The 12562-nt window shown below is 41.3% G+C and overlaps 1 protein-coding gene across 10 annotated transcripts in view; it reads right to left on the bottom strand.

Moving 5' to 3' along the window:
• The window catches only part of SIPA1L1 (signal induced proliferation associated 1 like 1), a 520426-nt gene that overhangs the window by 134155 nt on the left and 373709 nt on the right, over nucleotides 1-12562 (bottom strand). For 9 of the 10 annotated variants that reach the window (XM_027552312.1, XM_027552311.1, XM_027552318.1 and 6 more), the window contains one exon: nucleotides 3883-5684. In XM_027552312.1, the coding sequence (XP_027408113.1) occupies nucleotides 3883-5380 (1498 nt within the window). In that variant the 5' untranslated portion in view covers nucleotides 5381-5684. Of the gene's footprint in view, nucleotides 1-3882; nucleotides 5685-6307; nucleotides 6485-12562 lie in introns of those variants that run through there. The other variant, XM_027552316.1, reaches the window with a different exon arrangement.

The raw sequence follows: 12562 nt of genomic DNA, 5'->3' as shown, positions 1-12562 counted from the left end.
TTAGTAGCTCTTAAATTTATGAAGTGTTATGATCTAAACTGGATCACCGTGGAATACAGGTGTTCAAATTTTTGTTCCTTACTTTTGAAAGACAAAGTACTTTGAACAACATTCTACCAGATTTAAAGATAAAAACACTCTCCTTCCTTTAGTCTAATATAGTAGAGAGCAGAGCAAAACAGTCAAGAACATGACTCTGGTCAGACACCCCAAATGTGAAATCCTGGCTCCAATACTATTAATTTCAATGACAGCTTAACCGCTGAAACCAGCCACACAAACCCCAGTTTTCTCATCTAGAAAATGCCTTCAATAATTATATCTATACCACAGGGGACATGGAGACACTGAAATGAGAAAATACACATCAAACCACATGGTAAGTTTCTAGTACACAGTAAGTGCTCAAAATGTTCATCATTAATGTGATTATATTACCTAGAGCCAGATATCCTGGAATGTCAAGTCAAGTGGGCCTTCGGAAGATTCACTACGAACAAAGCTAGTGGTGGTGATGGAATTCCAGTGGAGCTATTTCAAATCCTAAAAGATGATGCTGTGAAAGTGCTGCACTCAATATGTCAGCAAATTTGGAAAACTCAGCAGTGGCCACAGGACTGGAAACAGTCAGTTTTCATTCCAATCCCAAAGAAAGGCAATGCCAAAGAATGTTCAAACTACCACACAATTGCACTCATCTCACATGCTAGTAAAGTAATGCTCAAAATTCTCCAAGCCAGGCTTCAGCAATACGTGAACCATGAACTTCCAGATGTTCAAGCTGGTTTTAGAAAAGGCAGAGGAACCAGAGATGAAATTGCCAACATCCGCTGGATCATCAGAAAAGCAAGAGAGTTCCAGAAAAGCATCTATTTCTGCTTTACTGACTGTGCCAAAGCCTTTGACTGTGTGGATCACAAGAAACTGTGGAAAATTCTTCAGGAGATGGGAATACCAGACCACCTGACCCACCTCTTGAGAAACCTATATGCAGGTGAGGAAGCAACAGTTAGAACTGGACATGGAACAACAGACTGGTTCCAAATAGGAAAAGGAGTATGTCAAGGCTGTATATTGTCACCCTGCTTATTTAACTTAATGCAAAGTACATCATGAGAAACGCTGGGCTGGAGGAAGCACAAGCTGGAATCAAGATTGCTGGGAGAAGTATCAATAAACCTCAGATATGCAGATGACACCACCCTGAGGGTAGAAAGTGAAAAAGAACTGAAGAGCCTCTTTGTGAAAGTGAAAGAGGAGAGTGAAAAAGTTGGCTTAAAGCTCAACATTCAGAAAACTAAGATCATGGCATCTGGTCCCACCCCTTCATGGGAAATAGATGGGGAAACAGTGGGAACAGTGTCAGACTTCATTTTTCTTGGCTCCAAAATCACTGCAGATGGTGACTGCAGCCAAGAAATTAAAAGACACATACTCCTTGGAAGGAAAGTTATGACCAACCTAGACAGCATATTAAAAAGCAGAGACATTACTTTGCCAACAAAGGTCTGTCTAGTCAAGACTATGGTTTTTCCAGTAGTCATGTATGGATGTGAGAGCTGGACTATAAAGAAAGCTGAGCGCTGAAGAACTGATGCTTTTGAACTGTGGTGTTGAAGACTCTTGAGAGTCCTTTGGACTGCAAGGAGATCCAACCAGTCCATCCTAAAGCAGATCAGTCCTGGGTGTTTACTGGAAGGACTGATGTTGAAGCTGAAACTCCAATACTTTGGCCACCTGATGCGAACAGCTGACTCATTTGAAAAAACCCTGATGCTGGGAAAGATTGAGGGCAGGAGCAGAAGGGGACAACAGAAGATGAGATGGTTGGATGGCATCACCGACTCAACTGACATGGGTTTGGTTAGGCTCCAGCAGTTGGTGATGGACAGGGAGGCCTGGCATTCATTGGGTTGCAAAGAGTTGGACACAACTGAGTGACTGAACTGAACTAGGGAAAAGAGCCAACTACTATGAATACATAAGTAAGATTATAAGTAACATGTTCTCTCCTGTGTTGGAATGTCAGTTCTTTAGGAAGATGGCCTCCTCTACAGACAGTTCACAAACACCTGTGGAAAACTTCTCCAGGCTCAATAAAACAGGGATTTTCAGCAAGGGGCAATTTTCTAGAGGACATTTGGCAATATCCAAATGGAGACCTTTTAGGTCATCACAAGTCAGGGTACCTATCAGCATCTGGGATGTAGGCCAGGGACACTGCTAAACATCTTATATCCCAGAATGTGTAAGACTATAGGATATAACAAACAAAGAATTATCTGGTCCCAAATACCAAGATGGCAAGGTAAAAATACTCTGTAGCCTTAAGGACAGAATAAGAAAGAAGTGATTTCTAAAATCTGAACTCCACAAAGTTTTCTGAGAACATAAAGATGGGTGATCAATGAAGTCAGGATTTTCATTATCATATTAGTTTCAGGACCTTTGCCATAGATGTTTAAGAGACATGGATACCAAGCACTGAGACAAGGCTCCTTTGGTCAATAAACCATTGTGAATACAGCCGATCATACGATAACCTTACAATAAATTTGATTTTAAAGTAAGCAATGTCATACAACTAGAGCACTAGAATGAAGTACTAGAAATCAAACTTCCTTTGGAAGAATAAATCTCAAAAGGACCCAAAACCCCCAAACAGTGGGTGGGAAATTGAAAGATCACTCTAGTAGCTTGTATACAGGGGGCCTCTCACTTGGTCTCAATGCAGAGATTACTGAGCTAGCTTGTGGACCACAGGTGTACGTTCTTCCTTGGTGAGCATCTTGTCTTCTAGCTCAGGTCCTTGCATGACAAACTCATTCTTCAATTAATAATGCTGCTCAAAAACACTATTAGAAAGCTCCTAAGAGTTCATTTAAACTACCTGTCAGTGAATTCACAGAGTTTTCTTAAAAGCATGAGATAAAACTGTGTATACACAGATCAATCCAACAATATAGATATATGCTGCTGCTGCTGCTGTTAAGTCGCTTCAGTCGTGTCCGACTCTGTGCGACCCCATAGACGGCAGCCCACCAGGCTCCCCTGTCCTTGGGATTCTCCAGGCAAGAACCCTGGAGTGGGTTGCCATTTCCTTCTCCAAGGCATGAAAGTGAAAAGTGAAAGGGAAGTCACTCAGTCGTGTCCGACCCTCAGCGACCCCATGGACTCCAGCCTTCCTGGCTCCTCCATCCATGGGATTTTCCAGGCAAGAGTACTGGAGTGGGGTGCCACTGCCTTCTCCGATACAGACATATATTTTCCCCCAAAGCAGAAAAAGAAGTCATCAACATGTTAATGGTACCTCTCACTCCAGTGCCTTTTATACTCAAATCTAGAAGACCAAGGTTTGATTCCCAACTCTTAGATTTTTGTCAAATAATAAAATTCTCACTAAAATGCCTGTGAAATGAATGGGAATGTATTATAATTGTCATTTAGTAATGAGAACATTGAGGGAGAAAAGAAATGACCCTGTACCAACTGTAAAAGTACTAAACAAATAAAAAAACCAGCATCAAGATTGCTTTTGAAACCCTTTAAAAGCTGTATTTAAAATATTTTTAACTTCATATGACATTTATCCCTAAAGGTGACATAGCAAGTCTTCTATGTAAGCATTACAATTTCATCCACTGAATCAAAGGTTTTTTACTTAAAAAAATTAATATTCTGTATACAAGATATTTAACATATCTAAAAGGAGAAAGTAACTCACAAAATGCAAATGAAAATACACTGCAGCCAACAGCTAACTCTTTCGCCATCAAGAGAAGGCGTTCACGCAAAGCTTACATCACACTGCCTTATGAAACCTGACAGACAGTACTCCTTTTCAGAAAGCATGGCAAAAGAAAATTAAAGATCTCTACTCACCCTTCTGATAGAAGAACTTCCTGTAATAGTAGGCGCCGAGATCCACGTGTTCTACGATGTATCTTTTCACCCGATCCAGGTGTAACACCAAGTTTTCCTTGGGCACTTCAAGTACTGCCACGCCTGCATTTGTACAATGGGAGCTGAGTGTAGACTCAAAGGAGGCACTTTCACATCCACTAAAGGAACCAGAATTTGATTTGGACAGGCTGATCTTCCTTTCCCCTTCTCCACCAATCTCATTCCGAAAATAGGGACAGCTCATCACCAGCTCATTGCTTTTATCATCTCCCTGGTCCATGCTGAGGCTTCCCTTGGAATTCAGGTCCTCTGTGCTGCCCATTGGGGAGCTGAAGCTGGCCGAGTGGGACAAAGGCCCCGAGACCAAGGATGCCACCGCAGCTGCCGAAGCCCCGGTGGTGGTGTTTCTCCTCTTAATTACATTGTGCCTGTTCATAATCGCCTCGTTCAAGTCAAATAAGATACTCTGGACATCGTAGTGGGCAAAGCACTTCGGGCATGTCCAGGGCCTGACAGAGTCTTCCGATCGGTTATCTTCAAGATCCGACGACTTTCCAAGTTCCTCACCTTTGGCATTGCGTAATTTACGAAAAATGGACGAGTCTCCGGTTTCCGACTTGGAGCGCCGCTTGAGTGGTTTTTCCCTTTCCTTAAAGAGCCTGAGGTTCTCTCTCTGTGAGATGGGCCCGTCTATAACATCCAAGGAGAAACCAGAACCCTTGCCCCCACCGGCGATGAGAAAGTCACTGAGCTTGGTCGGACTGGGACCTCGATCAGACTTGTCGTCTTTGTAGCCCTTTAACAAGTCAAAGAAGCTTTCTCCGGACGTTCCCTGCTTATCAATTGAGGATGTGCTACCGTATTCCCTGTGCAGCGATGGCCCCGTCTTGTAGGTGGGCGAGATACATTCATCAAAGCTATCCACGTCAAGCTCACTTATGGTGATGTCGCTGTTGCTGCGCTGCCGTATCCGGCGCAGAGCCTTCCTGGGGGAGCTGGGGTAGGCTTCGGGCATGAGAAATCTGGAGTCCATGTTCTCCGACGGCCGCGTCTTGCTCTTCAGCGTGTTCTGTATGCTTTTTAACATGGCTGAGTCACTGGAATTGAGGCTTACAGAACTTCCCTGACTCACAGGACTGCTTTTGGAGGACATGCTCTCAAGGCAACTTGAGGTTTCTATTTCCTGGCTTGAACGGCTAGATTCTTTTACGTTTTCCTTTCTGGGGGGCCAATCTGCAATTCTTGCCCGAACTCCCATCTTTGGGACTCCGGGGGTCGAAGTTATATGGTGAGAACCTTCGCTTCGGGGGGGCCCTACAGGAGCCATGACAGATGACCCTAAGCTGCCATTCTGGGACCTGAAACGTCGCATGTAGAAGTCGTCTGTGTGGACTTTGGGGGTGCCATCTGCGCCCACAATGGATGCCCTTTCAGTGGCAACCGGCCTCTCTGTCTGTGACCGTTTCAGGCTGGTCATGATGCAAAAGCAGTTTGACTTAAATCCCCACAGAAAGGACCATCATACCTAAGTTTTAAATGTGCACTTCCCTTTTGGAGAATGGCTTCCAGAAAATACAGCAGTTGCACGAGATCTTAATCTTTTTCATTTAAAAGGTTAAAATAACTCCTTATTTTCAAATCTCTGAAAATCCAGAGCTTTAGAGCATTATAATCCACAAGAGTTCCTTTGCTTTACTTTGATGAGATGGCTTTCTTTCAGAAAGAACTGAATGGAACTTGTATCACTGGGACTCTGTGACTGCCATAATCCCATGCTTTCTCTAAAAGAGAGAAGGACACTTTGGATTAGCATTTAATAAATACATCTAAAAATAAATATGCAATTGCCAAAACCAGACACATCTAAATAAAAGATTCACTAACTGGATTGTGGCTCACAGTTTACAACCCATATTTTTAGTAAAGCAGATTTGAAAGCATTTAATAATATCCATCATTTAAATTACATATATTTTAAAAGACTATGAATACTTCAGCTTAATTGAACTGTTTCATATCATTAGAAGGCGGTGAGGGATCTTGTTCCAGGACATTAGCCCAAGTACAGACCACAAACAGACTCCAGTGACCTCTAACAATGCAGACTATCATGAACCGCTGTGCTGACCAGAAGTTCAAGGCATAACCGACAGAGTTCGATAATTAGAGCAACATACAGCTTTTTAACAAGACTAAAAATTGAAAAATTATGTTACTGAATATGTCGCAACACTTACTTTTTAACCTCTTCTGTATTTCAAAATTCAAACTTAGTTTTGTTTCTTTACAAAGGCTTACCAGAGTTGGCAAGAGCAAATACAACCGAGAGAAAATAAACACGGTTTTCCCCAAGCCATTCTACCCATTAGCATGCTTCTGTCATGCCCTCTAGTTTATTACTTACCCCAAAGAGCAGAATTTCAGAAAGCATCCAGCATTTTCCACCACCTCTTCCCGAGCTCTCTTTCCTTCTATCTACCCTTAAAGCTACAAACGTTTCACTAATTAGCAAAATGCCTGCATTTCCTTACGCATTGCAACCCACCCCATCCTCCGGTGCTAATTTATGAAGACAGCAGAAACCAAAAGCTGCTGTGAGCAGACCTTTCCATATCCCCCAGTCGACGACAGAGAACTGCTAACATCCTTCCAGGTGACGGGCAAAGAAAACCAACTTCCTCAGGAGCACGTCAATCAGGAGGCAAGAGGCACAAATTCTGAGCACAAAATCCTGCATGGTTGCGTACATCCTGAAAATAAAGGCAGAGGACCCTTTTCCAAGGCTCCACAAATGACACAAGAGGTGGCCTTTAAATTCCTGCCAAATGCATGTTTGCAAAGATGCTGCTGATCCAGCACTGCGCTGCCGGGGCCGCATTGTCTACAAATCACGGCTGACACCCAGGCCGACCCGGGCTCGCTGCGCTCCGCTCCCCAGCAACAAGCACTTACTTCCACGATAATTAAGCATCTCGCTAGTGGGCTTCCTGCCTCCCAGGCAGCCGCTTTAATTTCTCCTGCGCTATGCAGCATCATTTTAGAAGACTCGCTGCTATTTAAAGGCTGGAACATTTAGGGGTGTTTCAAAAATGCACGCCGCCTGCAGAACACAGGGCCAAAGAAGCTCCAGCTGGGCTCGCACGGGCTGCTTAGACCAGCCCCACACAAAAACGCCAATTGTTTTCCCTCTGGCTCCTCTTCACCATCTTTTGTGAAAGGGATAATGGTTTCTCACCGCTACCCAATGAAACCTGACTTTGGACCTCTCTAGATACTTCTACCATCAGATTGCTATAATTTGACTGTATATCTGGGAACTGTCCAGGCTCCTCTTGAACTATAAACCTTCAAGTGGAATAATGTGCTAACTGTTGCGTCTGAAAGAGACCATGTGGCCACAGCCAAGGTTCAAGAAGTGCTCCTTATAAAATGGAAGGAAACTGGGCAACTAAACCAAAATGCAAAGTAAACACTAGCCCATTTCAAAGAAAGAAAAAAAAAAGTCTTTTGACAACCCCAAACCACAATTTATGAGCTATTTTGTAACTAGGGAAAAAAGAAGCTGTTTATTTCAATGAAACAGCTTTCAAAGAAAGAATACACTGACATACAAAATAATTCTCAATAGATTCTTATGAAAATCAGATGTGTTCAACGTCTCTCACAAACTCACAGAAATCCAAATAAATCACCTATTGTTCCCAGAACTGACATTCTCTAAAAGGCCAGTGCACCAATCCCCCAGAGTAAAGACTCATTCGGGCCACATTTCATTTCCCTTAGAATAGAGTTGACTGCAGGACTCTTTTTTTAGTATCTGTGAAGTTATAGGTCAGCACTAAAATACAGTAAGTAACACTGACTTGGAAATGCCTGTCCTTGGTGGTCACTACTATAGGACTCCCATTCAGAAGCATCGCATATGCTGCCTGGGTCTTTTTAACAGGTTTTAAAAAATCTTACACAAGTGGGCTTCCCTGGTGGCTCTGTGGTAAAGAATCCACCTGCCAATGCAGGAGACACAGGTTCGATCCCAGGTCTGAGACGATCCTACATGCCGTGAACAACTAAGCCTGTGTGCCACGATGAATGAGCCAGCGATCCAGAGCCTGGGAGCCGCGAATACTGAGCCCATGTGCTACAACTACTGAAGCCCATGTGCTTTAAAGCCTAGGCCCCACAGCAGGAGAAGCCAACGCAACGAGAAGCCCACACACCGAAACTAGAGCGTGGCCCCCACTCGCCGCAACCAGAGAAAAGTCCTCACATCAGCGAAGACTCAGCACAACCAAAAACAAATAAAATTATTTTAAAAGTCTTACAGAGATATATTTCTTTCTATTAAAAAAAAATGCCGAGACTCCTGCTACATCTTGATTATGATAACTCAGTGTTATCTTTTAATTTCAAAATATACATGGGCACATAGGGGAGAGAGTGCCCACGCTCTTTAACGACCTGAAAAATCTGAGGAGGTTCAAGATGGGACAACTAAGGTAAATAACAGATTTTGTTTTCTTGTCATGGAGACTTCTTTCCTTTTCTCTTTTCCTCTCTTTCCCATCCTTATTTATAGCAACAAAGCCCTTCAGGTACAAGAGGAACCTTAGACACAGACCAGCATCTACAGAATATATACACTTTGTGTTTATTCAAGTACTAATTGAAAATAATGATGCCATCCATGTGTAATATGACACCACATCAATAATATCTGAAACCTATTCCTTTGGGTTAATGGAAATAGCAAACATATGCTAACAATGATTAGCAATTCTCTTAGTTATCAGCAAACCTGCCTAAGCATCACTAAATATGGTAAAAAAAAAAAAAAAAAAAAAACAATAGAATTAAGTAGAAGACATTAGTGACATGCTAATTTATAGTATGTCACCTCTATCTGTTCAAAGAGTAAACTATTTAAGAAATATCCTTATTATGTGTTTAATTTTACAGCTCTAGGTAGTACTTGAGTCCATGGTGGATCCATTTAGCTAGAATATCAACCCCATTGTTTAGTTCTGTGAGCTCCTGGAAACTCTATCAGCTAAGGAGAAGACGCAATCTACTCACTGAAACTCTTTCCATCATTCAAGGTCTATCACCACGTAACGTGCCACTGTTTTCTGATAAGACCATTCTTCCAAAGGAAGTGCCTCCTGCTCTCCGGTAAATCACCCCCGGTCTTTCTGAATTAACTTCTGAGCATGGACCACACACTTGGCACTAGAGATATTTGGGGAAACAGCCCCTCCCCCCAAGGGCGGCTACAGATGTAAAATCAGTCTCTGTCATCCTGGCTCACTTAGACATTTATATTCTTGACCTCTATCTCCCTCCTGAAATTCTGTCTTCTCTAGGCCTTCATGATGAACACATTCTTCTTAATTTCCCATGCCTCTTTCTTTTGGCTCCCTCCTCAGGATCACTGGTGGCTCCATTTAAAAGCAAGTGATTCCAGGGTGGTACCCTTGGCTTACTTCTCTTACTAGTCTTCAGAGTTTTTGAAGGTGCTGTAAAGGGTGTTACTATTAGGATGCATTTGAGCACCCAGTGCATTAGGATGAGATCGCAGGCCTGGGGGCACTGGAGTAAAACTATTACTCTGGAAACCAGGGTGTTGACTTGGCTGGATCAGTTGCCTGTGCAACTGAACGAAGCAGAATTAGGAAACTGCTTGGGAGAGATAGCTGCACGGTAGCCAGTACTGTCTGGAGATGTCATAGATACCCACAGCTTCAAATATATTATCTCTATGCATATATTATCTCTATGCAGTTACCTCCAAATCTCTTCTCATGACCCTTTCCCTTAAATTACAGATAAAACATATGCAAGTGCTCATGTGATATCTTCCTTATTTATCCATTTTCAACATGAATTATTAAGCAGAAAAATAAAATTTTTCCAAGAAATAAATGAGTGATAAGGAAGTGAGAACAATAAATAATTGAAGGAACCAAAGGAAAAGAACAACATGGGAAACTTTCTTTGTGCCAAGGGCATAAAAATAGTTTAAAGGTTACACAAGAAGATGTGGGAAGGGAAGAAAACAAAAAACTAACAACAGCTTACAGTTCCTGCCCTGAAATAACCTACAGCACGACATGGTGCACTCACTAAAAAGACGCAGTGTGCATGCTTAGTTGCGTCCAACTCTTTGGGACCCTACAGACTGGGGCCTGACAAGCTTCCCTGTCCATGGGATTTTCCAGGCAAGAATACTGGATTGGGTTGTCGTTTCTCCTCCAGGGGATCTTCCTGACCCAGGGATGAACCTGCATCTCTTGCATTGGCAGGCAGATCTTTTTTTTACCACTGAGCGACCTGGAAAGCCCATGAAAAGATGTAGCATTCTTCATCAATTACCTCCGTATTTCAAAATGGGATGTTGGTAGGTCCCTTAACCGGCACAGCCTCAGATACAGGGCCAACTCTCAATGATTCCAGGCAATAGAAGAAATTTTGATGATGAATAACTATACAAATACCCTGAGATTACACAGATAAACAATGTGAATATTTATAAAGTGTCAATGTAAACAGTTTATTAAGCTATATACACAGACTTAAAATATCCATAAATATTCTTTAGAATATAACAGGAAACTTAATTTTAAAACAGAAATATTACATCACAGTGTTTGGACATTAGATTAGCTATGATAACCAAATAAAGCCAATGATTTCCTTTACCTCCCTTCTTGGCTTTCCTGAATTACAGTCACATTACATAAAAGTAACATCTCTGATAAAAGGGACGTCTCACTCTTTCAAATCAGCCTTTAAACACGTACAACCATCCCCATGCAACGTCCTGGATAATTTAAGCTTTATGAATCAGCATTTAACTTTTTAGATCGGAATTTCCCCCTTCTTTCATTTCCGTTCTATCTCCTCAACAAAAATCAGGAAGGATTGGGAAGAGATGAGTTGATAAGTCTAGTTCCTGCTCTCCAAATGTTCACTATCTAAAAAAGACAACACTGATGGAGACAAAGTAGACTCAAATAATCTGCCCTCAAATTACCAAAGTGAATAAAGAAGTTATAGACACAAAACATACATAAACTGATGAATTTACATTTGAGTTCAGAGATAAGAAAACAAGTTAAAATGTGCTTGTTTTGACAGAGTAAGGAGCAAAAGAAAGAATAACATTTGCCTCCCAACTACACTCCAAACAAAAAGTTCGATGAAGAAGGTTACATTTCAAAGGTCTAGTAAGGCTTGAACACGCTTTGTGCAGCTGCAGGTGAAGGAAACAACGTGAAAATTCGGCAGCAAGCTTGGTGGCAGAAGAGGGGTGGTAAAATATGAAGGATTTGAAAACAAATTTTTTTTAATAAAATTTAAAAGGTTTGGAGCCAGACACATGGTAAGAATTACTGATGGGTAAGAAAATGATTCAACAGCTGGCAAAATAAAGGAGAACAGAAATAAATGTGAACATTTATCTTATATTTGAATATGAGAAAACTCAGGCAATAAGCAATTAATATAATGCCAAGAGGAGGAGCTTTATCAGGAGGAGCTTAAAGTAAAGAGGTAAACGGTAAAACGTAGTAAATAGAAAGGTAACCATGAACCAGAATTATTAGACGAAAAATAGCATTTGAGGTACAGCAAATGAATACTTGAGGGCGGGAGGAGAAGGGGACGACAGAGGATGAGATGGTTGGATGGCATCACTAACTCAATGGACATGAGTTTGGGTAAACTCCGGGAGTCAGTGATGGACAGGGAGGCCTGGCGTGCTGCGGTTTATGGGGTCGCAAAGAGTCAGACACGACTGAGAGACTGAACTGAAATGAATACTTTCAAGGAAAAGAAATCAGAGTTCATCAGGGGCATGCAGATTCTGTGGCTGGCACCCAGGGTATTAAGAGAGCTGACTAGATCCATGAAGGAGGTGAGTGTTTTTAAAAAAGTAATTTGTCCATTAATATTCATTTAAAATCCATTAGAAAGTTACTCATCAATCCTGCAAACTGTGATCTAGTACTGATCATCTAATTACCAAATAGGGTCTGGGGAAGGGGGATATGAGAAATGGACAGGGCGCAGAAAGACAACCAGTAAATGTCTACTATGCGGGAAGAAAGGCTTGTCAACTTTCCCTAAACTGTGTTTCAAATCCTTCAAGTTATTAATTCATAAGAAAGGGTTCCATAATTAAGGAAGGGACACACTATCACCTGCGTTAGGATTTGGTAATACATGTTAGTATATGAAGGCTCCGTGAAATATATAGATTTAAAAAAAACCAACACAACTATTAAACTAAGATATTTCTTAACTGATTTGGCCATGGACTTATTTTTTTAAGAATATTTTTATATTGTACATTCTATTGAATGTAACTGAGGACAAACAGGCCCGGTTTCAGAAGAACTCAGGATACAAACAAAATGGTTTATACGCTATAAATTTAGTTATTTTTTTAGTCGTATAGGTATATAAACAAGCCAAAGGAAATTCACCAAGGGAGTTATAATACTTGTCTGTAGACAGATTATAAATAATTCCTTTTTTAAGTATTTAACTATATTATTTATTTTCTAAAATGAGCATGCATAACTTTTATAACAAGAAAAAGTTTAGGAGAAAAAAAGCAACTCATTCTGTTACTAAAAACAATAAACTATGTGAGAATGTT

The sequence above is a fragment of the Bos indicus x Bos taurus genome, chromosome 10 (assembly GCF_003369695.1).
Source record: "Bos indicus x Bos taurus breed Angus x Brahman F1 hybrid chromosome 10, Bos_hybrid_MaternalHap_v2.0, whole genome shotgun sequence".
NCBI lineage: Eukaryota > Metazoa > Chordata > Mammalia > Artiodactyla > Bovidae > Bos > Bos indicus x Bos taurus.
The sequence above is the reverse complement of the archived record's forward strand: the minus strand, read 5'-3'. Positions and strand labels throughout refer to the sequence as shown.